Source organism: Bubalus bubalis, chromosome 1, assembly GCF_019923935.1.
Source record: "Bubalus bubalis isolate 160015118507 breed Murrah chromosome 1, NDDB_SH_1, whole genome shotgun sequence".
NCBI classification, from domain to species: Eukaryota; Metazoa; Chordata; class Mammalia; order Artiodactyla; family Bovidae; genus Bubalus; species Bubalus bubalis.
Window position 1 is genome coordinate 152,414,287 of NC_059157.1, and position 22,637 is coordinate 152,436,923.

Consider the following 22,637-nt stretch of genomic DNA (forward strand, 5'->3'; position numbering starts at 1 on the left):
AGGGCATTTCAGCCTGTGGACAATTTCAGAAAGAGAAAAGAGGGGGGCTGCAAGGTAGAGGCTGGACTCTGCCTTAGCTTCCTTCCTGCAGTAGAGGTGTACTCTGCACTTACTGTCAGACCTGGGCTTGATGCTGTGTGACACCCACCACCACGTGGAAAATAAACTAGCAAAGGACCATGCTGAGAAACGGGGTAAAAGAAGACAGGGTACCACGAGGACCACTGGCAGTCTAAGCAGTGGTTCCTATACTTTTCTGAATATTGGAATCACCTGGATCTTTCTGGATCCCACTGCACTAATCGAATTCATCTGGGATACCACTCAGAGCATCGAGATTTTAAAAACTCCCTGGGTGATCAAATGCGCGGCAAACTTGGGAAATCATTGGTTTAGCCCATCCACCCTTACATTAGGGTGGAGGGGCCGGGGTCATAAGGCTGTTTAACCATATGAAAGCTGCGGTCCCTCATTCTAGACACTTGGATTTAGATATAAAATCTGAATATAAATTTCGAGGGGCTTTCAGACCCTAGGAAGAGAATCTGGGAATTCCTCGAGGGAGGCGGGTTGTCTCGTGAAAAACGCCCAATCAGGGTGATATGAGCTCCCTGCAGAATGGCGCTGGCCCTGCTCTTTCACAGAAGCCCCGGTATTAGTGTCACCAAACCTAGCTCCCTCAGGGAGGTAAGCAGCCACCGAGCAGCCGGTGTACGCACGTGTGAGAGTGTGCCCGCCGGCGTGCACGCGCGGGGCAGCCGGCGAGCTTGCGTTTCCGTTCGGGAGTCCGGGCAGCCTCCGGCTGCGGCTGCAGCAGCGCGCCCGGCGCCCCCTCCCGCCCAGTCCCCTCCCCCGGTGGCTCTCGCTCGCCCTCGTCCCTCCCCCAGCAGCGTCCGCCGCCTCCGGGTGCGGAGGGCAGCGCACTGCACGCGAACCCCTCCTGCAGGCGCCCGGGCGCTACTTGAGCGCCGAGCCCCGGGCGCGCCTGGCGCCCCCTCCCAGACGCCTAACGACGATGAGCCAAGACTCGGGGGTCGCGGAGAGCAGGTGAGCGCAGCCGCGGGGCTGGGTGGGGGTAGGGGTTTGGGAAGGAGGACGGGCAGAGCGGGGGTGGGGTGCGGCTGGCCCCGACATCGCCGCGTGGAGAAGGGGCTTTGCGGTCTTCAGCACCCTGTACCGTGGGCTCTGCTTTTCCCGTTTTCCGGACTGGGCGGGGGCTCCACTCCCGCCCCGGCATCCCCGCTCGAGCTGCACAAACAAAGCACCCTTCGGTGGCGGCGCCTGCCTGGCGCGGGCACGGAGCATGGGGGTAGCGACTCGCCCTCCAGCCCGGACTCCGATTCCCTATCCGCCGGCAGGCCCCGGGCGGCTGCACCTGGGTCGGGCGGGCTACGCCGGGGTCGCGCGCAGGTGCTCGCGCGGGAAGCGGTGGCGCGCGGCTCCGAGGCCCCGGGCGCCCGGCCCGGAGGAGGAGCTATGGCCGGCGCTACTGCCCCCTGCCGTCGCGGCTTGCCGGCGCCAGCAACCCGGCCCCTCGGCAGCGGCGGCGCAAAGGCGGCGGCAGGTGGGCCCGATTTGTCCACATCCACCCGGCAGCAGCGGCTGCGGGCGGCGGGCCGGTGTGGAGGGGGCTGATCGCCCTGTGGCATCCCCTTTGCTCCCAGAGCGAGTGGACTCGCGCCCTTCCCGCCTCCGCACTGACTCCCCGCCGCCCAGGCCGGCTTCTGCTGTCCTCATCTGCTCCCATCTCTCAAGCTTCAGCTCTCCGGATCCCCTGCGTCCACTGCACCCGGGTCGGGGAGGACTTGGGAAGTTTTTCTGAACACCACCGGCGCTTTGGCCCCTTGACTTTCAAATGGTTTGAGCCGAGAGCGGAATTATTTCCGTAATCCCCTTTTGCCCATGCGTGAAACACCCCCATCATCCCCCTGCGCCAGTCATCCCTTCTACGCTCCCATGGGGCCCTAATAGTGTCTTTAGTACAGAAGGCACGAAATCAACATTGCTTTTAGGATATCTGCTATTACTGTAAAGGTTGCCAATGCCTCTGTTTGTCATCAGCGTCCCACAGACCTTTAAAGGCAGCCTCTTTTCACGTGGGAATGTGTATTCAGAGCTGGTTTGGGCTGTAGTGGTCGAGTTCTCCAGAGCTCTCATCTGCAGAAGCAGACTTTTGGCATTGGATGCAGTTTCAGCACAAGACACGTGACGGCTTGCTTGTGAAATGTATCCTTTAGGTAATCTTCTCATTGCTGTAAGCACATGCCGGAAGCCCGCCCAAAGCAGTGCAGAAACGCTGGGCAAAGATTCAGACTCTGCAGAGAACTTGCTTATGAGACAGTCCCTGCCACATCACAGTTTATGCACGATCAGCTAGAGAATACGGAGCTTTAAAGTGTTTCACGACTTCAGTGTTTCGTGAATTATTCGTTGAACATTAGGCTCATAATCTTTTAGGAAGGAGGGAAGGATTTTTTTGTTTTGTTTTATGTGTGTGTGTGTGTGTTTTTTTTTTTTTTTTTTTCTTTTCGCCTCTGTTCTTTAAAACACTTGCAATCAGGAAGACAGTGTAGAAAAGTTTATTGTGGGGTTCTGCTGTTGAATGTCTTGACATTAGCATTAATAAAACCGCACTAGGACAAGAACTGGGTCCACTTGGGTCATCAAAAACACTTCCTTAGAGGTGGTCAGTTAGCAGGAAGACTTGCAAATGGTGGTTAAAGTGAATTTTGAATCAGTCAAATACAGCAAAAGTCAAGTTTTGTTCCAAAAGAAAAGGGAAGTGAATTGAAGTATAGTGTGTGGAATTAGCATGCACGGTTATTTACACAAACAAAGCAGAGCTAACTCAACTTCTACCTACTCCTTCCTAGTTCAGTCGCTCAGTCGTGTTTGACTCTTTGTGACCCCATTACTCTGAAATATGGGTCCTCCCTACCTCTTTTCATAAAAACTTGCTAGCCTGCAATTGCTGATCTTTCTGGTCTCTTCAGGAAGACTTACTAATGAGTCGTTTGCACATTTCAGTGTGGCACAAAGTCTGTATTATTGTGTGTCAAACAAGGGGGAGGTGTAATTCTCAGTAAACTGTAAAGCACCCTACAGATGTTTGCTACTGTTACTTGTAATTTTTAGTAGCTGCACAGTATGCCACTCTGATACTTAGTTATTCCCACATTTTTTGCCATTTAAACTGTTATTACTGATTTTTAAATACTAAGGAGGTCTCTATATCTAGGGACTTCCCAGATGGCTCAGTAAAGAATCTGCCTGCCAATGCAGGAGGTGTGGGTTCAATCCCTGGTCCAGAAGAATCCCATGGAGAAGGAAATGGCAACCCACTCCAGTATTCTTTCTTGGAAAATCCCATGGACAGAGGAACCTGGTGGGCTACAGTCCATGAGGTTGAAAAAGAGTCGGATATGATTTAGTGACTCAGCAACAGCAACTTTATATCTAATTACCACATTGTATCTGTCATTTATCCAGTGAACCTTTTTTTTTTTTTAATAGTGCAAACCATACGCCAAACAGTGTGTTAGATGCTGAGGATGTGGAATCCTTTGCTGTACACACACACACACACACACACACACACACACCCACACACCCCTCTTGTTCTTTAGTTCCCAAGAGTTATAAACGACTTACAAAGTACAACATGCATGCGTGCTCAGTTGTGTCTGACTCTTGGCAACGCTGTGGACTGTAGCCCGCCAGGCTCCTCTGTCCATGGGATTTTCCAGGCAAGAATACTGGAGTGGGTTGCCATTTCCTGCTCCAGGGGATCTTCACTATCCAGAGGTTGAACCTGTGTCTCTTGCATCTCTTGAGCAGCACAATAAAGCCATTAATTTAGGTGTGCATCAGAGCAGGGCTCAGGGAGGCGAGTAGAGAAGGGATCCCTTCAACTGGGCTGAGTAAGGGAATCACCCCACCCCATCCATTCCCAGTCAGGCCAGCTCTCCTTCTTGCCTGCCCTGGGCATTTGTGATTTCATTTTTTCCCCTCTTCTTCCTCCTCCCCTCCTTGACCCCTCACTGATAGAAGTGTTCCAGTTGCCTTCCTTCTCCCTTAAGCCAGCTCAGTTCCAGCTTTTCCTCCTGGTCCCACTTCCCTTTGGAGTACAGTATGCAGAGATTTCATTGACAGTTAGTTATAGGAGAAAGAAGGAAGTAGACCTTGAAACTGTTCACCCTAATTCCTGTCACCCTATAGCTGCCATTTGGGCCATATCCCAAATGCAGTCATCTCTTCACTTTGCCCCCTACCACCCAGGCTCATTCTCCATTCATAAATGTGGCCCGCAAAGCTAAAGGCCTATGTACTTTTCCTTTCCCAAGATGCTGAAAACCCTTCCTTGAAGTATGTGTACGTACAGTCGTACAGAAAACACAGCATTTTAAGTGTACAGCTGATAAATTATCACCAAGTGAACACATCTGTGTAACTACCACCCAGGTCAAGAAATAGAACCTGGCATCCTAAAAGCCCCCTTCCTTTTCCTCGTACTTTCCTATCCCTTCATCCCAAAGGGACCAGAGATAGTTTTGCTAGTTTGTAAACTTTATAAAAATAGACTCATACAGCATATGCCCTTTTGTGTCTGACTTCTTTTGTGCCGTATTGTTTGTGAGATTCATCCTCTCAGTTGCGTGTAAGCAGTTTTGGATTCTCGTGGCTTACAGGACTCCATTTTATGACGGAATCACATTTTGTTCATCCATTTTTCTCTTGATGAACATGGCAGTTGTTTCCAGGTTTTGCCTGTCACAACTAATGATGCGTGAATCCTTTAGCCTTTTGATATCCAAAAACCTACCTGTTTGACCACTATTTTTTTTTTTTTTTTCCTACTGGTATAACTGAAGAAAAGGAAGGGAGGGAATAGATGAAAGAGCCAGCCTGGAGAGCCAGGCCTGTGGGTTTTTCACCTTTGCTGGCACTAAATGTTTTCCAAAGCATTTAAGGCTGTGCTCTCATTCCGGGACCTGAACATAGAAGAAAAAAGCGATGGGATGGCTTACATCGCAGGTGAACTGATTATAGGTGGTGGTTATGGGATGCTTAGAATAAAGGAAACTGGGTGATGATGAGAAGCCTGCCCAGCTTGGGAAGTGTCCCTTGGGAGAACTGACAGCTGGTAGCTCATGACTCCCACATCTCTCCTCCACCTTCCCCCACCTGTCTGCCACTTTCCCCTATGGAGTCCTTGACCCCCCCTTCCCCACCTCTCCTCCCCGGCCCCAGACTAGTCCCAGAGGGCTTGGAGTACAGGAAATCCTTCTGTCCCTATGCAAGGGGCAGTGTAGTTGGCTTCCAGACCTCAAGTCTGTGAAGACAGTTTCCTTGGAGTATGCTTTAAAGTTTCCTAGCCTCCTGAGGGGTGTTTGTCATCTAGTACTACAACTTCCTGGGCAGGGAGGTCTGGCTTTTGTGGCCTGGAGACTGAGATATTCTTTGGGGAAATGCTTGGATCTTTTGGGCTCAACATAGGCAGTTTCTGGCGTGCTGCGATTCATAGGGTTGCAGAGTCAGACACGACTGAGCAACTGAAGTGAACTGAACTGAGCCTGTAGGCTATCAGGGTTGCACAGGGTCAGACATTCCCCATGAGAGATGTTGACGACAGCAGATTCTGGAACCCTGCATTGTTGACTTCCTCCTTTGTGTTCAAACTTCAGATCTTCCCAAGAGGGAAGATTTAGAGACCACTCGGTGGACCAGATGATCTCCATTCAGCATCCTGGGGTTGCCATAGGCTTGGTTACAGAGTTGGAATTTCTCCACCTCCCTGTCTTTCCTCATCTCCTCCCTTTCTCCCTCTGATCATGCTTGCTTTCCTCCTGTTCCTGGATCTTGATCAGTTCCTTCCTGCCTCAGACAGAAGCTGTGTGACCTCTACTCCCCCAGCCCCAATTCTTCTCTTGCCTATTCCTGCTTGTCCTTTGTGGCTGAGTTTAAATGTCACTTCCTCAGGAAGCTGCCCACCCTGCCACCCACCCCCACCCCAATTTTTCAATCTTAGACAGCACTTCCTTTCTCAGATGCAAGTAGACAGTCTTCCCCATCAGGCTGATGGGTTCTTGAAGCCACAGCGCCATTTGCTCTATTCACTCATGCCTGGCACATAGTCCATCTGTTTGTGTTAAATGGCTGAATTGATGGGTAAACTAGGAGACCTGAGACAGGTTGTAAGATTGTCTCTGCTTCTAACTTGCTGTGTGATCTTGGGTGTTTATTAGTTTCACCTCTCCTAGAATGCATCTTTCCCTCTGTAAGATAATGCATCAGACTGGAAGATCTTTATAGGTTCCTTTCTGTTTCAGTTTTTTCTGAGTCTAACAGTGAGAGGATCCTGAGGGGTGGTAGCTTTCTCTGAAGATGCAAAAGCTGACCTTTCCATTGAGGTTTAAGTGGTCTTAAGTTTCATGCCTGTGTTCTTGGCACGAGAGCTGCATTCTTCCCAGTTCACCATAGCCTGCTCTGGGCTAAAATGATAGCTTATATTGCTTTTATTGTGCTCTTCCCACATCACATACATTTTATTTCCTGATCTATCTTCTCTTCTGTTAGTGTGCCCCTTGGGACCAGGTTCCTGTGTCATTTTTATATCCCCTCCACTCATCACAGCAACTGTGAGTTGATTTCAGCTGATGAAAAGAGATCTGTATTAGAGAGAATAGTATTTTCATCGAGTTTATTCTCTGGAAAGTATAACTATTTTATGATTATGCAAATTAACTTTAGTTTGTGACTAACAAACTCTTTTCCACTTTCTTAACCCATTTAACTTTTTTTGACCTATTTCCTGAAGGTTGATAGGAGCTGAAATAAGTAAAACACTAGTTGGTTTCGTTCTGGTGGAGAGTTAGAGGAGGATTTGGGCCTCATCATAGGTTTGTGTGCATGCATGCTCAGTCACTTTAGTCGTGTCTGACTCTTTGCGACCCTATGCTGTGTAGCCCGCCAGGCTCCTCTGTCCATGGGCTTCTCCAGGCAAGAGAATTGGAGCGGGTTGCCGTGCCCTCCTCCAGGGGATCTTCCTGACCCAGGGACTGAACCTGTATCTCTTGTGGCTCCTGCATTGCAGGTCGATTCTTTACCTGAATCGACCCCTTATGGGTTTAATTATGCCTAATAACTTTTTATTATTTACTACAAGGTGACTCTAGTTGCGAATTACCTTCACAGACAGTGACACCTTAGGAACAGAGACTAGAAAGTATTAAGTGTTTTGTCTTTACCTGCTTGGCAGAATTTTAGGCTTTTTGTTGTGAAATGTACTGATAAAAGCTTGGGCTCTGCAGTCAGATGGACTGGGTTTATGGATAAGTTACCCAGCCTTATTTCCTCATCTGTGAAATGGGGATGATACTAGTTCAGCATCAGGCACTAGAAAGTTTGTTGCAAGGAACCCATTGATGCCTGCCAGGTCCTTGGCTCAGGTTCAGGCACACAATAAATATTAAAAAAAAGTATTAGCTATTATATTATGGTTTAAATACAATAAAATATTATGTTAGTAATTATATTGATATATATTAATATATTATATATATTATATGGTGTGCGCAGTCCATGGGGTCGTGAAGAGTTGGATACAACTTGGCAACTGAACAACAACAATTATGGTTTTATTTTCACTTTAAGGACTGTTAAAATCTTTAACTGGAGAATTATTACTCATGGAGCCAGATTTGACTGAAACCCTTCTGGCGCCTACTATCCACCTGTCCAGGCTGCAGTCAGGCCCAGGTGCAGAGGTGGGAGAAAGGCTCCCTCTGGTTGGATTTTACAGTGCCAAGATGCAGTGTTTTTCTCCTCCCACTAAGGGAAAGAGACCTATACTAGGCAGGGCCTGGGAGCTGGTAGGCATAAGGCAGCATTGACATTACACCCAGTCATCACGATTGAGTCGGGATGAAAATGTAAGGAATTTTAAAAGTGATACTAAGTAAATGTCCACTTCCATTCCCTACTGATCTTCAGCCCCTAAATTACACTGGGAACATCTGGAATGGGTCCTCCCTCTCCATGATTAGTTTTCCTTTTAACAAACCACATGGAAAGGCAGACAGGAGGAAGATGTGGGGCACTGGCATCCACGTGGTGTGTCAGAGAGGAAGAAAATCTTCCTCCACCCTTCTGGGTTCTTCTAGTCTAAGGATTAACTTGACATGTGTCAGATTAACAGGAGAAAAACAAACAAAAGTTATAATAACTGGTGTACATGGAAGAGGGGCTTCCCAGGTGGTGCTAGTGGTAAAGAATTCACCTGCCAGTCCAGGAGACCTAAGAGAGCCCAGTTCGATCCCTGGGTTGGGAAGATCCCCTGGAGGAGGAAATGGAATCTCTCCAGAGTTCTTACCTGGAGAATCCCATGGACAGAGGAGTCTGGCGGGCTACAGTCCATGAGGTTGCAAAAGAGTCACACATGACTTGGCGACAACAGCCGTATATGGGAGATACCAAGGAAAACTTGCGTAACTCTCCAAAATGGCCAAAGCCCTCACCTTGAATACCGGCCTCAGCAGGCAGACAAGGATGTTGAGGGTGGGGAGACTCAGTTCTGGGAGGTCCCCAGGAAGAGCACAGTAAACCCTGGTGAGGTTGTCCTGAGATTTCTGTCCCTGCCCTTTCACTGATAAGATACAGATTTGGACACCCTTACACATGGAGATTTCCCATACAGATGTTAATGTTTCTTCCAAAAGGCTAACTCCTGCTGGGTTTTGAATGTTTTTCCTTTGCCTGCTGTTTCTTAGAGAATAACTAGCTTAAAATAATTAATATGCCGAAGAGACATATTTTAGGGTAGCAGATTCTGCTACCTCTAAAGCAGATTCCAGAGCCCGTGCAAGGGCTCTGCGGGTCCCCTGGGTTACTTTCTTCACTGGGCTGTGACTTTGGTGTTGCCCAGTGGGCGGCTCCTTCACCTCAGGCGAAGCCCCTTCCCCCATAACTGTTGGGTGTTTTGATACAGAGAGCTGACCCTCTACCCTGCAGCCTCATTACGTGGTAAAAATAAAGGTTTTCCATAAAGGTTTTCTGGTTTTTAGCAGAAGTTCTGATATCTATGCACATGCATATACATCTGGAAATAAAGATAAACAGCTTTAGAAAGGGGACTATGAAAGGGACAGTCAAGAGAAGTTTGTCACTGTTTTAAGCAGACATATTTTGTACAATAAGGATGTCTAACTCTTAATACATGTTCTCATCAGTCCAGTTCAGTCGCTCAGTCATGTCCAACTCTTTGCAACCCCACAGACTGCAGCACGCCAGGCTTCCCTGTCCATCACCAACTCCTGGAGCTTGCTCAAAATCATGTCTGTTGAGTCGATGATGCCATCTAACCATCTCATCCTCTTTCGTCCCCTTCTGCTCCTGACTTCAATCTTTCCCAGCATCAGGGTATTTTCCAGTGAGTCAGTTCTTCACATCAGGTGGCCAAAGTATTGGAATCAGCATCAGTCCTTCCAATGAATATTCAGGATTGATTTCCTTTAGGATTGACTAGTTTGATCTCCTTGCAGTCCAAGGGACTCTCAAAAGAGTCTTCTCCAACACCACAGTTCAAAAATACCATTCTTTGACGCTCAGCTTTCTTTATAGTTCAGTTCTCACATCCATACATGACTACTGGAAAAAGCATAGCTTTGACTAGATGAACCTTTGTTGGCAAAGTAATGTCTCTGCTTTTTAATATGCTGTCTAGGTTGGTCATAGATTTTCTTCCAAGGATCAAGTGTCTTTTAATTTCATGGCTGCAGTCACCATCTGCAGTGATTTTGGAACCCAAGAAAATAAAGTCTCTCACTGTTTCCATTGTTTCCCCATCTATTTGCCATGAAGTGGCAGGCTTCAACATTACGTGAACTCTGAACTTCCAGATGTTCAAGCTGGATTTAGAAAAGGCAGAGGAACCAGAGATCAAATTGCCAACATCCGTTGGATCATCAAGAAAGCAAGAGAGTTCCAGAAAAACATCTACTTCTGCTTTACTGACAGAATAAATTCTTCAAGAGATGGGAATACCAGACCACCTTACCTGCCTCCTCAGAAATCTGTATGCAGGCCAAGAAGCAACAATTAGAACTGGACATGGAACAACAGACTCGTTCCAAATTGGGAAAGGAAAATATGTCAAGGCTGTATATTGTCACCCTGCTTATTTATCTTATATGCAGAGTAAATCATGCAAAATGCCAGGCTGGATGAAGCACAAGCTGGAATCAAGATTGCTGGGAGAAATAGCAATAACCTCAGATGGACGGATTACATCACCCTTATGGCAGACAGCAAAGAACTAAAGAGCCTCTTGATGAAAGTGAAAGAGGAGAGTGAAAAAGCTGGCTTTAAACTCAACATTCACAAAACTAAGATCATGGCATCTGGTCCCATTACATGTTCTCATAATTACTGCATTGTACCTTTTAATTTAAAAGTAATTATGAGAACATGTAATGGGACCAGATGCCATGATCTTAGTTTTGTGAGTATGAGTCTGGAGAAAAACAATGCAATGGCTGGCCTGTTCTTGTATGCATTTTGTTGGGAACTGTGTTTTAGTCTTTCTTAATGTCTTGAAACATTTCCTAATTTCAGGCTTACCACCACTCTCTGGCCTTCTGAGCCAGAGGTTAAGATTAAAAAATAAGAGGACTTGGGTCTGAAAATGAAAATGCGTAGTTTTCATCGGACATGAAGCTTGGGAAATACCAAATACTTGGGAAATGTTTATCAGAAAAAACCTTGAGTCAAGGAGGTTTTCAGAATCTGGAGGCTCCTGACTGACTTGACTGAAGAAGAGAAAGGAAGGGACTAGCAGTTCATCTGCTGCTTTGGCCCTTTTCTTCCTTAGTTTACTGTCACTGCCAGGATTGGGGGCAGCCGGTGAAGTGGCGGGGCGTGAAGGGAGACGTGGTCCCAGGGGCTTTGAAGTCCTAATGGCCTAGGGTCAAGTGCTCCTTTTCTGTTTGTTAGCTGTGTGACCTCAAGGAAGTTAATGAACCTCTCTGAGCCCCAGTCTCTGCATTTGTCAAATGGCCTTCATAGGCTTATTGGGATGATTCAATGAGAAAATCCAGAAAGATTTTAAACACCCATAAGTGCAAATAACACCATTGTTGTTTTCTTCCTGGTTTTTCATTTATTCATCAAAGATTCTGATTTGATGGGCCCAGAAAAATGGTTTTTAGAAGGCTCTCTGAGAGTTCTAATGTCTTCAAGTCCACACCTTGTGAAATGCTGTTCCTGGGGGATAAGGAGCAGTTTGGGCATCATGGTGGAGGGCAGGGCTGTTACTTATATGCACAAACTCTACGTGTCCATGGGGCACACATAGCTGAGCTGCACACCTGCAAGGCTCCTGGCAGTGACTCTTTTCTGGGGAGAGTGCAGAGGGTGGTGTGTATGTGTGTGTGTGTATTATGCAGGGTGTGCTTGGGACACTGAAGAACATTCCCTCTGGGGGAGCAGGAAGGGTGGGCGACAAGGGAGCAGGGTGGGGGTCCATGCGTGCGGTGCCAGGAAGCTCAGGCCAGGAAGTAGTGAGAAGCCACAGAAGGGCAAAGACATGCTAAGGTCCTGCAGAGGGACAGACCAAGAGAGTGAGACAGTAATTGTTAGCGTGAGAACCAGTGAGAGAGAGAGCTTGCAGGCAGGCAGAAGCGGTGTGCAGTGAGGAGGGGAGAAGTTTGAGAGATGGGTTGGAGGAAGCATGGGAGGAGTCTGATTGTGCTGCTTGCCAAGAAAGGGGGAGCAAGAGTTAGTGATGACTCGGAGGTTCCAGTTAGGTGACCTGGTGATTCTATGCAAAGACAGGTTGGGAGGAGCAGGTTTTCTTGAAGAGGAGAGGCAAGGACTAGCTTGTGCTGACTGTATATAAAGTGCTGAAGTGACCTTCGGGCCTTAAGTACCTTGAAGTCAGGGAGGAGGCCTGGGAAGGGGTCAGAGATCAAGGATCTGAAGCTTTGGCCTGAAGGCGGGCCTGGGGCAGTGTGTGGAGGGCGCACTGAGGTGGTCCTGGGACAAAGCAAATCGCCAGGAGGTGATGGAGCTGGGAGATGAGGCACCTGGAGGCGGGAGAGGCCACTGAGCCGAGAGGAGGAAGAGACCAGGTGAGGGGCGCTGGAAGCCACCACGGAGCCTGTCACGTGCTTCATCGAAAGGGAGGTGGTCCCTAAGGATGGAGAGGGCCCCTTGGCTTTGTTGGGCAGGGGTCCTCGGTGCCTCTAGCTCGAGTGGTTTCCGTACGTGGGAAAAAGCAAAAGGCTGGTGGCTTTGAGTCTGGGAGAGGATGGGGAGTGGGAAGCGGAGATGGGGAGTTCTCCCTTGAGACCTCCCGTGAGACTGAGCAGGGCAGAGCCGGGGTGGGGATGCAAACACCAGGGCAGGCAGTGGAAGGCCCAGTTAATTGAATGCGGGAGCTGTCCAGGCCCTTCATTTCCGGAAGTGCTCTATGGGAGGGAGGAGGCTGGAGAAGCAGGTGAGAAGACCTTGGAGTGAGTGGGCGAGCAGCCCTCTGTAGGAACCAGGAGGAAGGATTGGAGGCCAGTGTGGCGGGGTGAGGTGGATGGATGGGCTGGAGACGTGGGGTGTGGGGATTCAGCACAGTGACCCTGTGTGTGGTGCTGCTGGTACCCGGGGTGTGAGCGGACTGGCAAGGCTTCACCTGCACACTCCAAAGTCATCTCTATCCCTGTGGTTTTGAGTCCGGCTGGAGTGGGGAGTGAGGGGGCAAGAAGAGCCTTGAGGAGAGAGAGAGTCATTCCACCTGCCAAAATTTCTGGAGAAACATAGTATGATCATTTTGAAGACTTTCATAATTATTTGTATAAAATTAGTATCCGTTTATAAAACTGTTTTTCTTTTCTTGTTCTAGTGATGATCACCATGGCTCTTTAGAAGAAAAAGGTATGAACTCTAAGTCAACGATGAGTAACTGAAAAACTTAAGCTGCACTGTGTGGAAATTTTCATTTTTAGAAAATGATTTCTTTATTCATTTTATTTATGGGCTGCAATTGCCTCATTACATTCATGCAGTCACCAACTTACAGAAATGTGTTGAAATAATCAGTAGGTTAGGATGATAAGATAATGACAGTTTTTCAGAATTTTCTTTAAGATTATTTGTCAACAGATATTTAAAACAATGAAATGTAAAGAATTCATACCTTTGTGGTTTTTATAACTTAAAAATAGAGAACAAATACTCTTACATCTCTTTCCTTTTAAACTCTGGCTCTAATGTTCTTTTTAACCTTATTTTAAATTTAGTAGAGTAAGAATAGAGAAGCACTGTCAATGGAATTCTATAATTGTTCTATGCATGAGTAGATATTTTCTTGAATACTTGAGTGTTATCATCAATTATAGATACTTAATGAAAATAGTAACACCTAATTCTGTCCCTGAAACTGGATCAAGTAAAACCTCTGCTGTTAAAAGGAGGTCATGGTCTAGGTTTAGGGGTTGCTGAGGCTTGAGTCCCTTCTCTCAATTTCTCTCTCTGACCAGCAAAGTGCTGGCGCCTTCCTTACTTTGATATGGTCCTAATTTCATTTGTCTCCTGTGTGGTCCTTCCTTGTCCTCACACATGCTGTTGGCTAGGACATGGATTTTCTCCTAATTTCTGCTGAGTGCGCATCACATGGTGGACAGTAAGTCAGTGAAGGGACAGTAGTCTCTGCCTGCGCCGAGGGGAAGCAGTCAACCAGTAATCGAGCCCCTTCTGTTCACCAGCCTGGCATGGGTGAATGTTCCAGACAAATGAAATGGAAGAGTGCTAGGTCCTGTTCCATGAGCCATCTAATTGAGCGTGGCATAAATATGGATGAGGGGCATGGTAACTAAGTGGCAGTCCTTCCCTACACAGAAATACTCTTGCTCTAGTTGATATTGTTGGTAACTTCTGCAACACTTACCCCTTCTTGTCCTTTACTATAATATCTCCATTCCCATGCACCTACACTGTCCTCAGGTCTTATCACTTCATAGCTGAATCTCTGCAGCAGAGTTTTAGACTCTCTGGAGTCTAATGCATCCTGAACAACAGTACCCCCCTCCCACCCCCCCAAAGTTCACCAGCATCTTTGGGAACACCATGGCCCATTTCAGCTTGAAGCACTCATGTAATTCTGCATCTCCATATCATTCCCTGTAGGAGAAACACCCCCCAAGGCCAGCTCTTCTCAATTGCGTTTGAGGTCCTCCCTAATCTGGTCCCAACTTACCTGGATCCTCACCTCTAACCTATCTGTGTCTTTTCACTAAATCGGTGATGGTTGTTTGCATCAATTGACTGTTCAGTGGGAAAGGACTCTGAATCTTTTCTATAGTAACACCATTGTCTGCTCTTCAATTACAAAATCTAAAACCAGGTGCTTTTTTTCCCTTTCTGGTGTCAAGTTACTTAATCACCAGGGATGTTTTTAGGGAGCAGCTAAGTTGATTAAAGAGTGCCACTCCTTTGGCACAGAACTAAGAGGTTGCCAGGGACCCAACCAAAGGTCATTATAAAGTTTATTGGCTTTCTGTTTGCCTTCTCTTGGAAAAGGCTTAAGGTTGCTTGGTCTAAATCTTTTTTCCTTTGAGAATATGGCCTTGCTTACCATTGGTAACTGGATGTTAATTTGACTTGCAGTGCTGCTTTGGGTTTAAAGAGATGATTCAGTTTATAGAAGAGGATACTTCTGTTATTTTTGGTTTAGCAATATTTTACAAAAATGAACACAATCTTCTATTTTATCCTTGTATTTATACTACTAACCTTGATTTCTTTCTCAAAATTTAGATTACCCCAGCCCCAACCTAGATACTTCAGGGGACTCTAAATCAGGTAAGAGATATGATTAACATTGGTAAATGCCCAAATGAAATTTTTATAAAATAATCAATTCACTGCAAGATAAATAACAATTAATTTTTCTGTTTTACTTCAAGCAATCTGCATGAAAGATAGGAACGTTCATCTTTCTACTTGAAAGAGCTGATTAAGTTTTAAACTTTCATGGTTACCTAGCCTAGTGAAATCAGTAACTTAAAATTCGGTGATGAAGCTGTACTTAATGAAACTGAGAATTTATCTGATGGGGTAACTGGACCATTTTCTAGATGGGTTTCACTAACCTAATACAGGGTCCTCTGTGAGCCAAACCAGGTGGTGGATACTTGGCTGGGGTAGTCCTGGGAGGTTTCCCTGAGGAGGTGATGGTTGACTTGAACTCTGAAGGATGCATTGTGGTAACACGGCAAAGGTGGGGACAAGAGTTATCTGAGTTCAAAAGACTTGCAGGTGTAAATGTCCCCATGTGGGAAAGTGCACAGTGCTTGTTTGTGGAGACTGAAGAAGGTCAGATGACTGGAATCAGAGAGCGAGGGGAAGGGTGGCAGGGCCAAAGTGTGTCTGTAGAGACAGGTGGGGGCTAGATTGCATAGGACCTTTGGATTAAAAAATCTTTTCTCCAGAGTGGATTTACAAATGCCCAATAAGCACATGAAAGATGCTCAATATTATTTCAGGGAAATACAATTCAAACCCACAGAAATATGCCATTTCACAGCCACTAGGGTGGCTACAATGAAAAAGATAATAGCAAGAATTGTCAAGGATGTGGAGAAATTTGAACCCTCATACACAAGCTCAGCATTCAGAAAGCTAAGATCATGGCATCTGGTCCCATCACTTCATGGGAAATAGATGGGGAAACAGTGGAAACAGTGTCAGACTTTATTTTTTTGGGCTCCAAAATCACTGCAGATGGTGATTGCAGCCATGAAATTAAAGATGCTTACTCCTTGGAAGGAAAGTTAGGACTAACCTGCTGCTGCTGCTGCTAAGTCGCTTCAGTTGTGTCCGACTCTGTGCGACCCCACAGACGGCACCCCCGTCCCTGGGATTCTCCAGGCAAGAGCACTGGAGTGGGTTACCATTTCCTTCTCCAGTGCAGGAAAGTGAAAAGTGAAAGTGAAGTCGCTCAGTCGTGTCCGACTTTCCAGACCCCATGAACTGCAGCCTACCAGGCTCCTCTGTCCATGGGAGTTTCCAGGCAAGAGTAACCTGCTGCTGCTGCTGCTAAGTCACTTCAGTCGTGTCCGACTCTGTGCGACCCCATAGACAGCAGCCCAACAGGCTCCCCTGTCCCTGGGATTCTCCAGGCAAGAACACTGGAGTGGGTTGTCATTTCCTTCTCCAGTGCATGAAAGTGAAAAGGGAAAGTGAAGTCGCTCAGTTGTGTCCAACTCTTAGTGACCTCATGGACTGCAGCCCACCAGGCTCCTCAGTCCATGGGATTTTCCAGGCAAGAGTACTGGAGTGGGGTGCCATTGCCTTCTCCGAAGAGTAACCTAGACAGCATATTACAAAGCAGAGATATCACTTTGCCAACAAAGGTCGTCTAGTCAAGGCTATGGTTTTTCCAGTGGTCATGTATGGATGTGAGAGTTGGACTGTGAAGAAAGCTGAGTGCCGAAGAATTGATGCTTTTGAACTGTGGTGCTGGAGAAGATTCTTGCAAGTCCCTTGGACTGCAAGGAGATCCAACCAGTCCATCCTAAAGGAGACCAGTCCTGGGTGTTCATTGGAAGGACTGATGCTGAGGCTGAAACTCCAATACTTTGGCCACCTCATGCAAAGAGTTGACTCATTGGAAAAGACTCTGATGCTGGGAGGGATTGGGGGCAGGAGGAGAAGGGGACAACAGAGGATAAGATGGCTGGATGGCATCACCAACTCGATGCACATGAGCTTGGGTGAACTCCGGGAGTTGGTGATGGACAGGGAGGCCTGGTGTGCTGTGATTCATGGGGTCGCAAAGAGTGGGACACGACTGAGTGACTGAACTGAACTGAACTGAACTGACACTGCTGATTGAGGGCTTCCGCAGTGGCTCAGTAATAAAGAATCCTCCTGCAATGTAGGGGATGCAGAAGATGTGGGTTCAATCCCTGGGTTGGGAAGATCCCCTGGAGGAGGAAATGGCAGCCCACTGGAAAATACCACCAGAGGAGCCTGGTGGGCTACAGTCCATAGGGTCACAGAGAGTCAGACACGATTGAACACCCACACCCACTCACACTGCTGATAGGAATGTAGATTGACACAGCCACCTGGGGAAACAGTTTGGTAGTCCTCAAATAGTTAAAGATAATTGCCATTTGACCCAGCAATTTCTCTCCCGTGTATATAGCCAAGAGAAATGGAACCATATCTCTGCAAAAGAATTTGTGCATGAATGTTCACAGCAACATTATTCATGATATTCGAAAGTTGGAAACAACCCAAAAGTCCATCAGGTTTTAAACTCATAAGCAAAATGTGGTGTACCCATTTGTGTTTGTTTGCTGTGACTGCTGTAAGAAAGTGCCCTAGACTGGGGAGCTTAGCCAGCAGAAGTATGTTGTCTCACATTCTGGGGGCTAGATGTCTGAGTCAGGATGTTGGCAGGGTTGGTTCTCTCGGAGGACTAGGAGGGAAGGTCTGTTCCAGATTTCTTTCTTGGCTTTGTAGGTAGCCATCATTGTGATCTCATGATGTTCTCCCTGTGGTGTGTCTCTAGGTCTGAATTTCCCCTTTTTGTAAGGACACCAGTCATCTTGGATTAGTGTCCACCCTGATGACCTCATTTTATGTAAATACTCCTATGAAGACTGTATCTCCACATAAGGTCATATTCTAAGGTGGGTTAGGACTTAAAACATGAAGTTTTTCTTTGGGGACACAATTCAATATTATAACACCACACAGTGGGATATTATTCAGCCATAAAAAATGAAGTGGTGATACATGCTACAACATGGTGGAAGCTTGGAAACATGTTCAGTGAGAAAAGCCAGGTACAAAAGCCCATCTATTATGTAATTCCATTTATGGGATTTATCTGGACATTTATGGAATGTCTAGAATATGCAAATCTATTCAGGCAGGAAATTAAGTATTGGTTATCCCCCAACCCAGGGATCAAACCCGGTTCTCCCTCACTGCAGGCGGATTCTTTACCGTCGGAGCCACCAGGGAAATGTAAATATGTGAAAAGCCATTGAGTTGTACACTTTGAATTGTGTAGTGTGCAGACCTCAATGCGGGAGACCCAGGTTCAATCCCTGGGCTGGGAAGATCCTCTGGAGAAGGAAATGGCAATCCACTCCAGTACTCTTGTCTGGAAAATCCCATGGACAGAGAAGCATGGTAGGCTACAGTCCATGGGGTCGCAAAGAGTTGGACACAACTGAGCGACTTCACTCACTCACTCACTCAAGGTTGTTATAGAAAAATAAAAAAAGTTATATCAGAAGAAAAAAATCCAAAGCTTGTCATCCAGAAAAAAATCCATGTTTTCTTGAAAAAACTTAAGCTCAATTATTTCTGTGATTGTGAAATCACAGAAGTCACAGGGCCGTTCGTCCCGAACCATTTTCTGGGACTGTGGTCTTTGCATGCTTGATTTACTGCTGTGATTAGGTTTATGTGCAACAGAATATATTTAGGACGGACAAGTAGCAAAAGTTGTCCCTCTAATTTGTTTCCTTGCCCTTGTCATTTCTGAAAACAGGGCCACCTGGCAATCTTGTTGCCAGATGGGAGTTTTTAATCTTTATATCTGGAAGATTAAGTATATTCCCCCCTTTTTCATCAAGGTAATTTTGGACTGGTTTGATGATTACGTCAGTTATCTTTATGAGGTTTCCGTGTTCCTAGTGACTAAAGAAGATTGGTCCCTAAAGTTGTGCTAAGTACCCTTTGGTTTTAACGTCAAATAAAAAAGCAGAAGAACGATGGTTTCGTAATATGCAACCAAAAGGAAGACTGGAAGGAGACTGTGCAAGGACCGCTGTCTAAGGAAGGAGGAGAAAGCCTGCTGCTGGCAGCAGTGTCTGAAATTGAGAGTTACAAATGTTTGAATGCGGAGTATAGTAGATAATTCAGATTCTCGAGTGAGGGGAGAGACACTTCAGGTCAGAGTGGGGTGAAGCCTTCTCAGCTGGACGAAGGGAGGCTGGTCAGGAAGTGTAGGTGGGAATCCCCTGGCGGTCCGGTGGTTAGGACTCCACACTTTCACTGCTGAGGACCGGGCTGCTAGCCCGGGGAGGGCATGGGACTTGGGATTTCAGTTTGCCTGCTGCCCCATTGCCTCTGTTCCCTTTCCCACCTTTCTGTCCTTCCTTTCAATTTTTTTTTTTAAGGTTTATTTTTAAAAGTTTAGCCTATTTTTAGTGGAATGAAATGGGTCAAAGGGGTGTAGGTTTTGTCTGGATCTAGGCTGGCATTCAGGACAGCTGGGTGTAGTGAAGGTGGAACCCATCAAGATGAGAAAATGAGAGAAAAGAAACTCAGAGTTGGGGGCTGTTTGCATGCTAGCTTCCCAACACAGGGATCCTGCTGCCAGAGCTCTAACCTACGCAAACGTGGGGAGGGTTTAGTGCTGGTGGTAGCAGGCTTGGGCTGGCCTGTCCCTAGAGTTTAGGAGTGTGACCTGTTAGTAAAAATCGCTACCCCTGAAAAATCATGACTACTGTGTATGAGGCCCCGGGCTGGTCACTCTTCACAGACATCTTATTTAGTTCTCAGATATGTGCCATGAGATAGAAAAATGGTCCTGGGGGCTTGAGGGGGCTTGCAGGGCAGGGAAGCAGAAATAGAATAAGGAGTCTTAGGCCCCAAACCAGAGGGAAGGTGAATTGAAGGGATGGCCCCAGACTCCACTTCCCAGGGACCTGGAGCAGAAGGTGGGCCTCACCTGGGGCTGGTCCAGGCAGAATTACATCCCTGCAGAGGTTCTAGGGGCTTCCTAGGTGGCGCTAGTGGTAAAGAACCCGCCTGTCAATGCAGGAGATATAAGAGACGCAGGTTCGATCCCCGGGTCAGGAAGATCACCTGGAGGAGGGCACAGCAACCCACTCCAGTGTTCCTGCCTGGAGAATTCCATGGACTGAGGAGCCTGTGGGCTACAGTCCATGGGGTCTCAGAGAGTTGTACACGACTTAGCATGCACGCACGCACACACATACACGCAGAAGTCCTAGACTGCAAGGGAATTGGCAGATAAAGACATGGTGGGGGCTGCTCGGTTCTTTAAAGCTAGGCAAAGCATCTCATGGAGCATCTCTAGGGATAGGTGCTAGGGGGATCAGGTGGTGAGACATGGCCTCAGTCCTCCAGGGCTCAGGCACCAACAGCTCAGCAAGCAGCCACTGCTTGACAGAGGGATATACGGATGGATCGGAGAGAGGCATGGCTTATCTGACTTGGTGGAGCAGAGGGAGTTGGTCAGCAGAAGTGACTGGGCTGGCTTCTCATGGATACCTTGGGGTCTGGAGGTGGGATCTGGGGAAGGGCTATCCAGGCAATGGGATGGCGTGACTGAGACTTGGAGGAAGGAGTCATAATCACGCTGGGGTACAGCTTGGGGAACAAGGAAGTGATTACGGTGGGTTGGTTTTAGTCCATGGTTCTCAGCCCTGGCTGTACATTCCAGTTATCTGGGGCCCTTTACCAAAAATGCTAGCCCCAATTAGTTAATTAGTACCCCCTAAGGAAGCTGATGGCACCCCACTCCAGTACTCTTGCCTGGAAAATCCCATGGACGGAGGAGCCTGGTAGGCTGCAGTCCATGGGGTCGCTAAGGGTCAGACACGACTGAGCGACTTCACTTTCACTTTTTACTTTCATGCATTGGAGAAGGAAATGGCAACGCACTCCAGTGTTCTTGCCTGGAGAATCCCAGGGACGGGGGAACCTGGTGGGCTACTGTCTATGGGGTCGCACAGAGTTGGACACGACTGAAGCGATTTAGCAGCAGCAGCCGCAGCAAGGAAGCCAGAATCCCAGGCATGGCTGTGTGTGTGTGGAAAGCTCTCTGGGTGGCATCAGTGTGCAGCCAAGGTTGAGAACCACTGCTCTGTGCTTCAAGCCCTAGAGGACCAAGGCCATGTCTTATCACTTTTGATTTCCCAGCCCCTGTTTCAGTGCCTCGCCTTCCACTCAGGAATCATCTCATGTAGGAACCTGCCTCCTCCTCCCCTTCTTCTCACTCATCCTATCCATCACCAGCTCCTGTGTGTTAAACTGCTGAAGCAATAAGAAGCATGTTTGCAAGTGAAACAACATGGTTAAGAATGCAAGTTCAAGCTAGATTACCCAAGTTGATATCTTAGCTTCAGATTCCCTGGGTGGAGAATTGGGGTACTGGGGTTGGTGGTGGTGGTGGTCTTACATAAGGAAATTAACTGACCTCAGCCTACCTCATTGGGCAGTTGTGAGGGCTAATGTGTTAACATATATAAAGCTCTTACATAAATATATGTAAATATAGATATGCAAAATGAGTACATAAATGTAATTAATGAATACACGTAAATGAGTAAGTATATATACTGTATAGTGCCTGGCACATGGTGAACACCCCAGAAAAGCTGCTCTTAGGGGCTATATTATTGTTCTCATCTTTATTCTCAAATCTTTTCTTTCCTCCATATAGCTATTGCCTGTCCTTGGTTTTGGTTGTTAGCGTGTGTATATCGAGGGAAGATCTGAGAATCATATTAATAGCTTTCCACATACTTACTCAGGGGATCCCAAGCAGGGTGAAGCAGGAGGAGCAGTTGAAGGGGGTGGATGAGGGAGAGAGAGGTGCCTTGGTGCTTGTCTGCTCTGTCAGGAACAGGTCAGGGCGCCCTTGGAGGTGGGGGTTGGAATCCGTTTTGGGAGTAGATGATAGGTCCTTGCGGGGCTCTCAAGGTAGAAAGAAGGCTGGGTGTGTATGGGAAGTGGGGCCTGGGTGTTAGTAGTTGGGTGGGCTTCCCTGGTGGCTCTGATGGTAAGGAATCCGCCTGCAGTGCAGGAGACCGGGGTTTGATTGCTGGGTGGGAAGATCCCGTCGAGGAGGGCATGGCAACCCACTCCAGCATTCTTGCCTGGAGAATCCCCATGGACAGAGGAGACTGGCGGGCTACGGTCCATGGGGTGGCAAACAGTCGGACACACAGTAGGGCAGATGAAGACACACAGAGGTACGTGGAGAACCAGGATAGATGGGAGAGCTGTGTGGACAGGAAGGGCTGCTAGATGCCTTTACCGCTGGGAACTATGGATCTATCCCATGGGTCTGGGGTTAGTGGGCCTTTGGGGACATTGGGGAAAGAATTCCAAGCTAACTGTGGAAACAGAAGCTTGATTGCAGTGGATAGACGGGCTGAGTTGGGGGTGAGGAAAGGGAGGGAACATTCTTGGGGTCACTCCAGAAGTAGACTCTTTGTCCTGTGCTTCAGGGAAATGGCATTTTGCATTACAGAATTCTGCACTGTTGTATCATTGAACTTGTGCATGGAACCTTCTAGATGCACAGTGCAGAGGCAAGATGGGAGCAGTAGAGGCAGGTCAGGCTGGATGAGACTTGGATGATACCCAAATAAAGTGGTTATTGCAGCCAAAGTATGATTTGGGCTCATATTTAAGTAATTAAAGTATATTTCATCCAGCTCCAAAGAAGGATAAGCCTTCTTTTTCGTAAACCAGACTAGTTTGGGACTCAATGAGAATGGAGTAAAAGGAGGAAATTAGTTGAGTTTGGGTCTATTTTATTATATGTATAATTTTTAAAAATAGTTCCTACTTTTTTATTCATTGTGTGC

At 47.2% G+C, this 22,637-nt stretch overlaps 1 protein-coding gene across 3 annotated transcripts in view; it reads left to right on the top strand.

Moving 5' to 3' along the window:
* Window positions 1–511: 511 nt before the first annotated feature.
* The window catches only part of LOC102409360 (NACHT, LRR and PYD domains-containing protein 1b allele 5), a 42,529-nt gene continuing 20,403 nt past the window's right edge, over window positions 512–22,637 (top strand). For 2 of the 3 annotated variants that reach the window (XM_025268781.3, XM_044945448.2), the window contains exons 1-3: window positions 517–1,047; window positions 12,890–12,921; window positions 14,803–14,847. In XM_025268781.3, the coding sequence (XP_025124566.3) occupies window positions 1,016–1,047; window positions 12,890–12,921; window positions 14,803–14,847 (109 nt within the window). In that variant the 5' untranslated portion in view covers window positions 517–1,015. Of the gene's footprint in view, window positions 1,048–12,889; window positions 12,922–14,802; window positions 14,848–22,637 lie in introns of all 3 variants that reach the window. The other variant, XM_044945450.2, reaches the window with a different exon arrangement.